The 15,132-nt window shown below is 45.7% G+C and overlaps 2 protein-coding genes across 3 annotated transcripts in view; one reads left to right on the top strand and one right to left on the bottom strand.

Annotated features, from left to right (window-relative positions):
* The window catches only part of LOC138570930 (SURP and G-patch domain-containing protein 2-like), a 906,804-nt gene that overhangs the window by 800,649 nt on the left and 91,023 nt on the right, over positions 1-15,132 (bottom strand). The gene's annotated exons all lie outside the window — the stretch shown is intronic.
* LOC138570904 (uncharacterized) overlaps positions 1-15,132 on the top strand; it is a 125,449-nt gene that overhangs the window by 47,197 nt on the left and 63,120 nt on the right. For both annotated transcript variants that reach the window (XM_069649155.1, XM_069649154.1), the window contains exon 2: positions 4,590-4,687. In XM_069649155.1, the coding sequence (XP_069505256.1) occupies positions 4,651-4,687 (37 nt within the window). In that variant the 5' untranslated portion in view covers positions 4,590-4,650. The remainder of the gene's footprint in view (positions 1-4,589; positions 4,688-15,132) is intronic.

The following is a 15,132-nucleotide window of genomic DNA, read 5'->3' as shown; positions in this document are numbered from 1 at the left end:
TTTCACCCACAAATATTTATTGAATTGTTAAAAACATTTTTTTTTTCGATAAAAAAACCGCGATGAAAAGTCCTGCGACGAAAAATCCCGCGGCAACAGAACTGTATACCTGCTGAAGGGTTAATGCAAGTTATTTTTTTTTCTTCATTTTTTTTTTTAATGGGGATCTAGCTTTCTGTGATTCTTCTTTTTCAGCCACGTGTGGAGATGCCATCCTGTTTTGAGCCCCCTCATGTATCGGTGTCATTCCAAGCTCTTGCTTTGGAAGGCTACTTTCATTAGACGATGCAAGTATTGTCTGGTTGACTTTTCTCTAAGCCAACCTCGGTCCGCTGGTCTGGATTTTTAGGCCTTAGGCAGGCGGCTGTTTATTTTGACGATGGGGGGATCAGTTGTTGCGGCCGTTTCGTTTGTCATCTCTGGAATATGATTCTGCAGAATGTCCTCACTTAATTGGCCATCGGACCGTCCTTTTTCTTGCCTGATGTAATGCCATTTTATCAATGTTGGCGTTTAGAAGGTCCTCCCCGGCCCTTAGCGCTTGTTTTCTGTCGTTGCAACGGGCCTGTAGGGGAAGCTTGTCTGCTGAGCTTACTTGCAATGTAACCCGGGCACTGACACCTGCTGATGTGACAGGCTTCCGACCCTGCCAGCATTTCGGCGTCCGTCAGTTCAACAGGAAGCCGCTTCCCCCATTGATTTTTGTTGCAAAAAAATGTTTCAATGTGCTAGATAGCACTGATTTTTGCTGTAGAGAGAGAAGAAGAGGTTTCGTCTTTAACGCTTTTGGGTGCAAACACGTGTGTACGTGGGGTCTCTGAGTCTTTTCTTCTGATTTGTAGCCCTTGTAGCCCGCTGTAAGAATTTGCCCCCTCCCCCACCCTGGCTGTTTTTTTTGTTTTCAGAACTTTGGCCGGGCTGGGCTTTATCCCTCAGGGGCCCGTCTCCTCTCAGCAAGCGTCTTCGGTGGGGAGGGTTGAGGTAGTGGCTTGCGTAGATCTTACATTTTTGGCCGTTTTGCCTTCTTAGGCGTTCGCGAGATCTCCAAGCCTACTTCCCGGTATTGTGTGGTCCTTTGTCTTCAGATGTTAATTGGGCTAATGAGGTTCCTTCTTCCACGTTATCCGCACAATACCCCCATGCATTATTCCTTGTCAGCGTATCTGGAGGAGTTGTTAACTCCTCTCTGACCACAATATCGTGGACTTCGATATTTACTTTCATGTTCATTTTCTTAACCGCAAGCGAGCAGCAGGTAGGAGGGGCTGGGGGAGAACTGCCTCCTGACCTTATCTCCAGCTTCAGATAGTCTTCTAGTTGCTTTCTTTGTATTCATGTGGGCACGCTGGCTGCGTTGCCTCAGCGGTCTGTTTTTGTTTATCGCCCTTCCTCCCGCCTCCAGTGTGTCACACACTAGGTTCTCCCGGGAGACGCAGCTCTTACCTTCAATCTTCTCGCTGCCCCCTTCCTGATAGGAGTAGCCGATTGCTGCTTGAAGTTGGCCGGGCACGATTCTTCCTCGATAATCCTATGGCGCCCACTGCGCAGACTTCTGTTTTCGTCCATTGGCGCCCCGACAGCCAGGGACTGCAACAGACTGCGTCCTTCTCAGCATCCACGACACTGTTAAATGCGCTTCCTCTGGATGAATGCTTCGTGTAGAAAGACTGCAAACCAAAGGGAACGTCTGACTGCAACAGACTGCGTCCCACTCAACATCCACACTACGCCATAAGCAATGTTTTCTTTTACTTGAACCACACCCTGCACAGCTCCTGCAGCTCACCTCTGAAAGCAGTTGGGTGGCTGCATCACGTGGGATAGTTTAAATGATAATGGGGGTATTTATTCATGCAATGTTTGTCAGATACAAGTATCCGCCAAACATTGCATGAATAAACTGGGTCGTGGCTGAGGACTTTAACTTCCTCTGGTGACCCCCGTGCACCCTGCACAGGGTCACCAGAGGAAGTTACAGTTTGCTTTTCCTGCAGCTGTGACCTGTATCAAAGTCCTGTTGTGTACACATAGGGGGCCATCAGAGTGCACATGGCGGCAATGAGCTGCTCCGCCCCCTACTCTGTGCCGCCTCCTTTCCTTTCTTTCTTTTTTTTCTCAAAGTAATCCAGAGCAGAGCATGGGTTTGGGGTTTGCGGCGGCTGACTCTGGCCGGATCCAGCTACACATCTGGTGCGGGATCCGGCGAGAGCCGGCCCAATGACCAGCGCTGCCGTTATCTGCGCAACACGGCTTTCACTGTTAAAACAGGAATGGACACACTACGACAGCATGCAGTTCCCTTGGTATGATTTCTGTAACTTTACTGCCTTTACGAGGTGAGGGGTTCTGAATATTGCAGGGAGATGTGCCTGACTTTACCGCTCAGTGCTGCCAGGCAGTGCATTGACCCCCCCCCACTCCCAAATATTTATTTCTCTCTGTATAGGACCGACTTCCTTGATTTACCTGCGTTGTCTCACTGACTAGGTGCCTGCCCGTTGCTTTGCTAGTATACAGTGAAAATGCAAACGCTTATGTAGTCTTGCGAGCAAGATAACAATGAGTATTTAGCCCTAAAAAATAGCCATAACGTAGGCAAAGGTCTTCTATCTGTGGGGCGTGTGATCCAGGACAGCGAGAAAAGAGAAAATACATGCTCAGTCAGTGCAATGTGATGGGGGCTCGGGAAAATAAAAGCAGCCTGGACGTGCGCTTTCCTGCATTTGGATCGCGTATCCACGCTGCGTTGTTGCTTCCTGCTGGTGCCGCCATCGTCTTATTGCCTGGTAAGCGATGCCGCTTCTCAGCTCAGACCGCCGCACCACAGTTGGAGGGAGTGCCGGGAAGCAAGCCTTTCAGGCCTTTGTCGGTCCCTCTGCTTCCTTCTCTCCCTTTGGACCCACGAATACTAACGCGTGGGGAAAGGTGAGCAGGGGGGCCGGATCACTGCAATGCTGGTCCCCCCTGCTCCTCTCTCCCTCTGTGCCCCCCACCTTGCTTGGCCATGGGGGAAGAGGCGAGCAGCGATGGAAGCACACATTTCCAGTGTTTTATGATATCCAGCTCCCCCACAGCAGATTGCTGGGCTCTCCAGCAATCTGCTGTGGGGGAGCCAGATATCGTACAACACCGGTCCCCCTGATTTGGCTGTCCCTCTGCCTCGTCAACCCTCTGGTCCATGGGACGGAGCTGGCCGGGTCCGAGATCCGGCATCAGATGTCTGGCCAGATCTCGGGACCCGGCCTACCTCAGCCATGACCAGGCTTTACCAAGCCCCCAGCTTTGCAGAGAGAAGCTGGGGGCTCGGTGACCTAATCTAAACAGTGCTCCTTTCCCCAGCCGTCACTCACGCATTTCCTGGCTCTATTTGCTCATCCCGTTTGTTTTTTTTGTCCTGAAAGGGACACCACGGAAATCGATGGGCCATGAACATCACTGTGGCGGGGAGGGGGGTTGCCAATGTTGAAAGCAGGCAGTCTACATGCTGGATACATTATTGTTCAAATGTGCGTTTTACCCATTCAAAGGAAAAAAAGTATATTTCCAAAATCAAACGCTGCTGAAACTTGCGTTCACTAGTTTTCTTTGATATTTTTTTTTTCTTGAGCACCACACCAATACTAAATTTGTGTGCCCTTGCTTTGTGTTTTATCACAGGTTATATTTATAAAGGTGTTATGTTTACAAATACATGCTTCTGTTGTGCTGACAGCAGTTATTAGGAAATTAAACAGGGTTCGTGGGTGCCAAACAGAGGCAGAAATACCCCAACCCATCCCTTGGCCAAACACATTTTATAGCACTTCCTTTTTTATAAGTAATTGCAAAAAGTCATTTGATTAACACGTTTTGCATATTTTTTTTGTTTTTATTGTTTTGGTTAAATTCAACCTTAAACACAGTTTCTGCAATGGTCTGTCAACCTGCTCAGCTACCCCAGGAGCCATCTACTATAGAGCAAGTCTATGCATCCTTTGTTGAACTAAAATCAATGCATTACCAACAGTACTTTCGGTGCACCGCTGCCATAGAAGTGATTTAAAGTGGAATTCATGTATATCTTCCAGCTGTGGGTGCCAGGCCTTCACCTGCATGTGGCACCATATGTTGCAAAGTAGCCAGGGGCCCTTGTGTCTGGCATGGCAGCTGCGGCAGTCTGCTGCTACCTCAGCGCTGTCACTTAACTGCAGTACAAGCTACATGGCTATTACTCGATGTTTCTGAACCACCGTGTCGTATTCTATGTAAGATATGTAGATGAATGATTGGAATGCAAGCAGGCTGGACTTTTCAACTGTTAAGGGTAAAATATAACAAGCTGATGCTCTTTCTCTCACTCGCTCTATTATTTTATTGTCTCTGTGACTGAGCACGAGTCACGTTTTCGGGTATGTGTTACTGCTCTCTCTGCCAGCTGGGGTGGACTGGCGTATAGCGAACTTTGGAGATTTCCTGGTTGGACCCTGCACTCTAGGTCCCTTTTGTGTACGGGGTGGATGTGTGCCAACTGGCAGAGTGTAGTGCGCAAATATTGGTATGGTCAATCTGGTACATCTATCATTTTTTTAATTGTACTTTTTCAATTGCAGGAACACAAATTGGCTCAATCATCCCATCTTGGACAGCAAAGTCCCCAGCAGCAATGGCACCATGAAAAATCCTGACATCTGTATAGGACTTGCCGACGGTAAGAATGTCTTTTTTTTAAAACTACTGTTTTTTGCCATGGGTGATGGTGGGGTAATTTTAAAGGTGTAGTAGGAGTCACAATCAGGGATTTCAAACCTATTTTTGAGACTGTTCCCTTCTCATGTTCAGTTTGGGGGCGGTACTGAAAGTTCAAGTTTCATGTGGGAGTTGCATTTACAGTGCACTGTGTACGCTCTCCTGGTTTCCCAGCGTTACATCCTGCTTACTAGTTGATGCCTAACACCCAAGAGCTGGTTTTAAGTGTTAGGCAGAATCATATGCAGTACCCTTTGGGAACACCACACACAATTAAGACTACATGTAAGTACAATTTCACCTTTGGTGCAAGCCTGTGCAGGGGGCCTCAAACCCCTCCCTGACATCCTGTCCACCCAGACACTCGGGCGCCGAAGGATGGCAAACAAAGGAACCAAACCTGGTTTGGCGCACAGAGTAAAACACGAGAACGACCTTTACAAAAAGAAATGGCGAATAAACCCGACTGGAACCAAATAAAAATCAATGGGGTCCAGCGGGTTAGAGTTTGAGGCTACCACCATAGCCTCTAACTGTACCAAGGCTATTTTCAAAGCTTGCGGTAGAATAAAAATGTTAGATACCACTGCCACCAGCCAAATCTTAGAGAACAGCGAACTAAATATTGTTCCATGAGAAACAGACATAAAGGGATAACTATTAACCCTTCCAGTACTCTATTGGAAGATAGGTTGTACTCAATCTGTAAATTTAAAAATACAAGTAAAGTCAATGGCAACTTTACATTTTCTGGGAGAAAGTAGTCAGTCCCAGAAAATGGAGTTTAAAGTGGGAAGTCTAAAAAGACAACCCTGTGACACACAGTAAAAAGATGATGCCAATGGAGTAGGTGAGACTCCATAGTCCATGAGCAAAAATGTACAACACACAGCAAAAACACATGTAAGAGTGGGCAAAAAAGGCTCACACTCTTACCAGGTGAAAAAATAAATCCTAGAAATCCAGCAAAGCTGCTGAGGGACTCATCAGGTAAGGGAAATTAGCGATTCTGGAGAATTCTCCCTAACATTAACCCCTGCTCATTTTGGAGTCGCAGGTAGACATGTATTCTTGACTGTTTTCATTGCAGCAACATTGCTCCAAGCGTTGGTATGTCAACCTAACCACCTGTGTCCCAGCAAGAAAAATCCAGTGAAGCATTTGACCCAGTCATGCAGGCAAGTAAGGATTTCTTTTCCCTGTGTAACATTGGTTGAGAAGTGCTGAAGGTTTATATTGGCCCTGTGCATCCAGGTATGGTTTTCGCCACCAATCTGTGGCCTAGTCCAGTGTTAGGCAGAATTGCATGCAGTACCCTCTGGGACCACCACATACAATTAGGACTACACGTGTAAGCAAAACCAACCTTTGGTATAAGCCTGTACTACAGCTTTTGGTAACAGGACTTGGCAGTAAGGCTTATCTCAAGAGGGAATGTCAGCTGTAAGGGCTGTTACACAGAGGTCTACAATCACAAGTATTCAAATAGACACTCTCACCTTTCTTGGTAAAACACTTATTAATTTATTACACAATCCTTTATAAAGCATTTACTAAAAGGAGGCAAGTTATATCACACATATATACTACAGTACTGATTACTTAAGCAGTTGCGCTCCCCTGAAGTAAGGGCAAAATATCAGTAAAGTAGGAGTAAAAAGGCATAGGTTAATCCAACGAATATCACAGTGATTCTGAAACCTAGCAAATAGTTCACCAGAGGAGTCAATTCAATGCAATAGATTAGGCCAAAGTCAATGGGCTAATGTCTTGTATAGGATAAAACGGTTCTGGTTATTAAACGGTAAAGTCTTCGCCAAAGTTCTCAGAAGTAGTTTGTGGAATAAAGTATGCTGGGCCACAAGATGATCGGGCCTGAAAGTTGCCAACGTTATACGCACTTTTGCAGTGAGGTAAGTTCGCTCGAGTTTTCACAGTACCTTCCAATGAAGAAAAAGATGCAGCTGAAGACTTCTGTTCCTGGCATTTCCTGCAGATCTTGCTGTTCCTGAGCCTCAGTCGTGGGGACAAGAGGGAGGATGTCGGGGGACTCCTGCACTGCACGGCGACTGGTCACAAAGCTGGCAGACTTGGCAAATCTTCAGTTCCAGTAGCTTTCCTTCAAGCACACAAGCTGGTGTCCTTCTCCCTGGTTAATCCTAACCAGCTCCGAGAATGGTATTCAGGTGGCTTACGAGTTGATTGGTCCTACCAACTCAAAGGAAGTCCTTAAAGGGGTTTCTCAATCGAGCTGAACTGGGCGTTTTGGACTTGCAGCAGGGCTTCACCAGGCAAACCAACAGTCCAGGAGTTGCAGCAGCCGTCCTCTTCCAGCTTGTCTTCGGTTCTTTCGTTCCAGTGGTCCACTCTGCCTTCCAAGCCAAGAGACTCTCCTTTTATTCAGTTCTCTCCTGTTCATTCCAGCCAAGTTGTCACTCACCCAGAGGTTTGGCTGTTCTTGCCAGACAGTCAGCCAGCCAATCATGCCGGAGTGCATTTGGGTCTCCTAGGAGACTAAGCACAGGGAGTTTCAGGCACCTCCCTCACTTCCTGCCCACCCCAGACACTCAGGCGCCAGAGGCGGTCTTCAGTCCTGAAGCCTGCCAAAGATGTAGGAACAAAGGGACCAAAACTGGTTTGGCGCGCAGAGACAAATTCTAGAAGGACCTGTCCAAAAAGAAATGGCAAAAAAAGACCGGGACCTGTTTAAACAAAGGAGGCCCAGACGCCATCTTGAAAAACATGGCTCCCGTGATTTTTAGCTGCCGGTGTTCGTTGTCAGGGAAAAATCATGGTAGTTTGTTGTAAAACCTCTGCCACCAGCCATTTCGACAGGAAAAGTTAGCATTTGACTGCTACATGAGTTTCTAGACACAGGATTACGAGGTAACCCCTCCAGCACTCTATTGGAAGGTAGTGTGTGCTGAGTCTAGGAATTTAAAGACTAGCAAAGTCAATTTAACTTTACTTTCTCTGGGAAAAAGTAGTTTATCCCAGAGAAGGTATTTAAACTTTGGGACATCCTGAAAGGCTTCCTTCCCTGTGTCACTGCACTGAGGGTGCTGTGTGACACAAAAATGAAAAGATGCTTATGGAGTTGTTTAGGCTCCATAATCAAAGAACACAAGAATGAAACACACATCAAAATACATGAGATAGTGAGAAGAAAGGCTCACACACTCTCCAGTTAAAATAAATCCAGCAAAGTGGGTTAAAAGCAAAAGTTTTGGTAGTAGCTCCACATATATTGTGGACACACTGCGTGATCCCCCGGGAAGCTTTGCCTGTGGGCAATTAGGGGAATGGACTCTCAGAGGTGCTGACTTCTGTTGTAAAGATTGTGAATTTTATTAAGATGCACCGCACAAGAGCCTGTCTGTTTGCCACATTATGTGCAGAAATGGGAGCAGAAGATGCTTTGTTTCACACGGAGGTCAGGTTGCTCTCCAGGGAGAAAGGTTTTAAATTGTGTTTAGGAACTCAGGAACAAAGTGAGACGCTTTCTCCTGGGTTTAGACCAGACAGAAGAGCCTCTGTGTGATTCACACTGGCTTGTACTGAAAGGGGCCCCTAGGGGTCCCTTGTGCTATGGAAACAAGGCAATGACCATACACGAAAAGATGCGCCAGACACGAGGTTCAAATTCCCAATGCTAGGGTTTATTGCAAGCAAAAGATAGTATCAATTGGCCAATTCTGATCTCACGCCCCGCGACGTGAGTTTCCTAGACCTCGAGGGACGCAAGAGAGCGAATTACGTACATCAGTTACATATATACAAAATGCATATCATACAATCAGCAAAGTCATGTTCAACACCCCTCTTTATTAAGTTCCTTTGAACTCGGGATGACGATGGACATATCCGACCAGTATGACGATTATAATGCTTTCGATGTCTATTCTAGTAACAATGTGCAATTAGAAAGTGCGGAGGCATCTTTTAGAACACGGTGGTTCTGTTCTTGGAAGCAAGCTGCACACGGGGGAAGAGCCACATTCCAAGCTTTGCTATCTATGAGGTACTATTCGTGTCCTGGGAGCCGACACGTTCTAAAGGGTTTTGCGAAGGGGGGCCATAAGAAAAGCATAATTCAAGCCTTTAACTGTATTATTCTAACATGTTCTACCATCGTACGAGACTGGCTGGCAGCTGTGAAGTGATTAAATGCCCTGCAGCTTCCTCCCAAGGCTACAGAGAGGGAGCGTGGGCATTCCTCTCTGGGCTACTCATGAGGAGTTTCAGCAAACTCTTCAGTCCCGCGACCTTGTCCTTTCATATTCAGACAACAATGTTAACAGTTGAGCAGAGTAAGCAGAATCCGCAAGAATTGCAAGCTGCAAAGCAGTTTTTTAGACAGAAAGCAATGAGCAATGGTTAACAAGCAAAATGGCGATTCTTGCTACATTTAAAATGGCCACTCGTCGGTCAAGCATAGCAAATTATATTTCTATAATTGGTGCATAAGACGGTTGGCCTATGACCATCAAGTTACGTCTATCATTCAAATGAAGGGTATTCATTTTTCCAGATTGACAAATCCTCCTTTTGGCCGTGTGCCAAACGTCTTATTTATTCATTGTATCCTCCTCTACTGAGGAAAAGTCTGGGGTATCTACATCTGAATCATCTCCATCATTAATGTCTATTGCCATGAATTGTTTTACTATTTTTGTTTCCTCAGTGTCTCTGTTATTCCGGCCATGTGTTTGTTTTCCTCTCAACACCATGTGCATACATCCCTTAGTACATCCATCAGTTATTTCAGTGCACACTATTGGTAAGCATTGTATGCAACAGCAGCATGTTATGAATATCCCGAGTACCATCATTAGTATCGAAATTAATTTCCATCCCCAAGACCGCAATAATCCCCAAAACCAGGATCCTATCCCCCAACCCCCTTCTTCAGTAGAGAGTGTGGAACTTATGACATGTAATTTCCGGATTGCTTTAAATATCGTAGGGGAGTAGTCATCTATATACACACAGCATGCAGTTTTTACGAGCTTGCAAACTCCGCCACAATCAACTAATATTATATCGAGAGCCATCCTGTTTTGAAGTGCCATCAGTCTTATTCCTTTTTCTTCTAACGTCATATTCAATAAAATATCCGTTGTGGAATCTATTGTTTATTTGTAATATTCCAGACAGTTTTCTTATATTGTAAGAATTTTCTATTTGGGACAAGAACGGTATAAATGATTTGGCTATATCCATTGCTATCATTCCATCCTCACTATTCCTTTGAGTTCTACCTTTTGTTCGTCTGGCTACTTCTGCTGTCTCCAAGAGGAACACTCCTGGAAACAGTAGACCTAGGTAGCATGTACCTCCCCAGTTCCTAGGTAACCATGGATATGCTTTTTCACCACATATAAAATAAACAGGGTCTCCCACGTACACGGGTTCTATTTCATGTTTTAAAACCACTGTGTTCAGGCAGTTGCTAAACGTTCCTACTTTATAGGAACCCTTTTTCTGTAGACATAGGGGAGCAGTTCTGGGGCTGTGATCCACTGTATAGGCAGGGGGCACAGCATCTTTGTTCCATTCATCCCTCATCCGCAATGTCATTACTGATGTTCCTTCTGCTGGCGGGGTTGGTCTATTCTGCCTATGTAATCTATCTAGTCTTGTTATTTTTCGTGTATTCTTTCTCATGGGTTCTAGTGCAAACACGCAAGCTTTTTGGAATATGGAACAACCCACAGGTCTCATGATTACTTCCTCAAATTCATTCATATTGGTCTCATCTAGCTGACCCGTATTACTCTTGTTCCATTTCCCAAAGAACATTGCACTTAATATCACTTCACATGAATAAATCAATGGCAACGGTTGTGCATACCAGCCTATCCCTTTCCCACCGTGCTGTGGTAAATGGGCGCAAACCCAGCAATCTTTTTTCTTTAAAACCGCATGGGTCATGTTCATGATGAGCAACAATGTATTGTTGCCGTATCCTTCTCTATGTCTCTCTTCCATTGGGGGCAAAGTACCAGTGATTACATGAACCGGGCTTTCAGTAGCTGCTTTTGGCAAAAGTGTTTCTAATGGGTGTACGTATTCCAGGAACCATAGTGTAATAGCTGTTATTGTTTTACCATGCTTTTTTCCTAAATTTACAGTCCCTAAATCTATTATCTTTTTAGCAGGGGTGCAGGAGGAGGCTGAAACCGGTCTTGACTTGTTCTTCATCGTCCTTCTTCTTGCTGGCAAAGTTCGTCATGAATGTCTCTCGTTCTTGATGCCAGAAAAGTTCAACGAAAAATGTCACAGTGCAATTCTTCCAGCCTTTTCACAGCCTGGATCATTTATCCACTCCCGAGCAAGATTAGTTGTTCTTTCTCCCACTGCTCAGACGATTTCTGAACAGTTCTTTATTGATAGAGTAATATGTGCATCCAGCTGGTCCCGCTCTGGCTTAGGACACATGTACTCTATCAGCCTTAGTACTTATGTGCGTCCAGCTTGTCCTGCTCTGGCTCCTGACACATGTACTTTTATAAGCGCACCGAGGAGCCGTGAGTCTTGAATTGTCCGACTTGCACAATTCTCACACTTCTCTCCTCTACGCCCCTGGTTCCTACTCCGTCCGTGAGTAGAACCAAAGGCACCAAAGATCTGTGGATCACTTTGCCTATCGAGGCCACAGATTATATCGATTCACTCCTGGTATTGTATGATCCGTGAATAGTGCCGTTGCATTGCTAGTATCAGGCTCAGTGTCAGCCTGTGGCACAATGATGGGCAGCGATGAATGTCGTGGCAATGATGTAGTTTCTTTCTCTGGCTTTGGTGCATTCGCGAGAACTGGTGGGCGCCGAAGGGGTACACGCGTTGTTTCTGCTCGTGTTTGCAATGCAGGGTTTGTGTCGCTTGGCAGTGATGTTGTTTCCGCTGAGCAACGTTGAGGCACTTTTCGCCCTTCCCCCTTACCGGCAGCCTCCTCAGGCTCTGTTTCGAATTTCACTTCACGTTTGCGCTTTGTTTCAACTTTCACTTCTCGCTCAGGCTGATGCTGTGGCACTGGACTGGCAACAGTTTCTTTCGTTTCCGAGACCGTTTCCTTTCTCTGGTCATCGGAAGTTGTCAGCAGTCCTGGGAATCTTTTGGCATGTGTCGCATGGATCCATGCCTTCCGTCCGTCCACTCGGATGGCCGTCTGTGTTGCCAAAAGTACTTGATAGGGGCCGCGCCACTTGGGTGCTAATGCTGTCTTCCGTTCAAAGTTTTTGATTAAAACCCAGCTCCCAGGCTCCAGCGAGTGCCCCGGTCCTGTATATCGCATCGGCAACGCCTCCTGCACCTGCTGATGAATGAAACGCAACTTTTGTATTAAAAGTCCACAATAAGTGCTTAACATAGGATGCTCGAACTCACATAATCTTTTGGGCTGCGGGGCGCACCATACATTTGCTGGTCTCCCCATTATAATCTCATAGGGGGAGAGCCCAGTCTTCGCCTGCACAGACATGCGCATACACAACAGCGCTAGGGTAATGCATCCACCCAACTCAACTTGCTCCCAGCGCAAATTTTTGCTATCTTTGACTTCAGGATTCCGTTGTGTCTCTCCACAAGCCCGGTAGAACTGGGATGCCTGGAACTGTGGAATATCTTCTCTATTTGCAGACCTGCACAGATCTGTAGCACTACTGCACCCACAAAGTGGGGGCCGTTGTCTGACCACAGGACACGGGGCAACCCAAACCGGGAGAAATACTCCTTCAGCATTACTTTTGCTGTGGACATGGCAGTACAGTCTTTTAAAGGATATGCCTCCACCCACTTGCTGAATGCACAGATTACCACTAACACGTACTTGTAGTTCTGGCACCTTTCCATTTCTATGAAATCAAAATGGACCACCTCAAATGGCATAGAGGGTGGGCCGAAACTACCTGCTGGAGTCACGGTTCCCTTCCCTACATTGTGTTGCAGGCACGTAATACAATTCTGCACTAGCCTTTCTGCATTCTTTTTTATGTGCTCATTCTTCCATACTGTGGATAAATGCTGTACCATTTTCTTTGCGCAAATGTGGGTAGGGCTATGCGCCATTATAACCATTGCAGTTACGTAACAATTTGGCAACATCCAGTTCTTTGTTTCCTTGTCCACCCAACATCCTTTCAAATCTAACTCAGCAGAGCCCTCAGCCCACCCCTGAATCACTTTGGTCGTGGCCTCAGCCTGTATTTCTTTGACTGTGGCAACTCCATTCTCTATCATACAAGGTACTTCCTCAGTCTGTACTGTCATCATTTTATTCCCCAAATCTGTGGCTGTTTGCTTCGCAATCCTGTCTGCAAACGCATTTCCCTCTCCCACTCTACATGTTACTTTCTTATGCGCCTCGCACTTCCCTATAGCTAGGCGCTTTGGAAACGTGAGCGCAGACAACAATCGCACAATCAAAGGGCCATGCTGAATCCTGGCTCCATGTGATGTCAAGAAAACCCTCTCAGCCCAAAGTCGGCCAAAGTTGTGAACCACGCCAAAGGCGTACTGGCTGTCAGTATAAATATTCACGTTCAGATTCTCAGAGAGTTCACAGGCTCGGGTCAGTGCTATTATTTCTGCGGCTTGTGCCGAATTGTAGGGGATTCTTCTGCTTTCTACAAATCTATTCAGGGTAGTAATTGCATATGCGGCTGTTGATATGCCATCAGGTAATTTAAAACAAGAGCCATCACAAAATAACTCCCCATCTGGCTCTTTTTGTGGGATATCGCTCAAATCAATCCTTCCCTTTGTTTCTTCTTCAGTGATCATTAAACAATCATGGGGTGGTGATTCGTTGTCACCAATTTCTGCTATGGGCAGTGGCATTAATTCTGCAGGATTCAATGCGCTACACCTCATAATTTGGATGTGGGGTGCAAACAGAATGAGCTCATATCTTGTCAGTCTAGCTGAGGTGAGGTGTTGCGTCTGCGTCCTATTTAATAGGACGTCTATAGCATGTGGCACCATCAGAATTAAAGTGTGCCCCAATACCATTCCTTCCGTTTGTTTCACTGACGCAGCAGCCGCTGCGACGGATCGCAAACATCGTGGTAATGCGCGCGCTACAGGGTCCAACGTGCAAGAAAAATAGCTGCACGGCCTATTTCTTCCACCTTGTTCCTGTGTCAAAACCGCCAATGCACATCCTTCACTCTCACTCACAAATAGTCTGAAAATCTTTTTATAGTTTGGAGTGCCTAAAACTGGCGCAGCACACAATGCAGTTTTCAATTGTTCAAACGCTTTCTGACATTCCTCATCCCACTGTAAAGGCATCTCTGCATCCTTTTTAGTCAACTTTATCATCGGCTTCACAATCAACGCAAAATTACTGATCCACTGCCGACAATAAGAGGCCATGCCTATAACAGCTCTCATTCCTTTTTGAGTTTTTGGAATAGGCATACTAGAAATACTTTCTATGCGTTCTGGTGTTAATCTTCTCCCTTCTTTCGAAAGTAGGTATCCCAAATAAGACACCTCGTTTTGATTATACTGGAATTTCTTCAAACTTGCCTTGTGACCATGGGTCGCTAAATGTGTCAAGAGTAATATAGTACTTTCTTTGCAGATCTCTTTCGTGTCAGCAGCTAATAACAAATCATCTATGTACTGCAAGAGTACGCAACCTCCGGGTAATTCTAGCATGTCTAGCTGCTCTTTTAGCGCTCTGCTGTAAATGCTCGGGCTTTCTGTGTATCCTTGTGGAATGCGTATGAATGTGAATGATCGACCTCCTAGAGTGAATGCGAACAGATATCTGCTTTTATCCACTGGGATGCTAAAGAATGCGTTCTTCAAATCGACTACACTAAAGTATTCTGCAGTGGCCGGTATCATTGTCAGTATTGTTGTGACATCTGGGACCAAAGGAAATTGTGGGTCTACCACTTTGTTTAATGCGCGCAGATCAATTATGAAACGATAGGGTACCTCATTGCCTCCTTTCTTGTAAACTGGAAGAATCGGGCTGTTGCACGTGCTACCTCCAATTTCCTCAACCACCCCCAATCTCACCAGGTCAGTAACAATGCTTTTCAATCCCTTCTCACCTTCAACAGAAATTTTATACTGGGGAATTTGTGGTAGTGTTACACCTTCTTTCAGAGTTATTTTTGCTGGTTCTATTTTTAAGCATCCTACATCGTTATCATGCATTGCCCACAGACAGGTTGGTACTCTACTTAACTCTTCTGGCAATTCTTTTGACATAAATTCCGTCACCGGTGCATCGTGAGGCCACATCGTGAGGAACATCCCATCTGCCATACAATGTATGACTGCCCCCAATTTTCTCAACAAATTTAATCCTAGCAAGTTCTCTCCACAATTTTCTGTTAAAAGAAATGGACACTGCTCCGTAAATGGTCCTATTGTAATTGAGACAGC

This window comes from Ambystoma mexicanum, chromosome 1p (genome assembly GCF_040938575.1).
Source record: "Ambystoma mexicanum isolate Mex_15411 chromosome 1p, UKY_AmexF1_1, whole genome shotgun sequence".
NCBI classification, from domain to species: domain Eukaryota; kingdom Metazoa; phylum Chordata; class Amphibia; order Caudata; family Ambystomatidae; genus Ambystoma; species Ambystoma mexicanum.
Note: the sequence above shows the minus strand (reverse complement) of the source record. Positions and strands in the feature narration are given on the sequence as shown.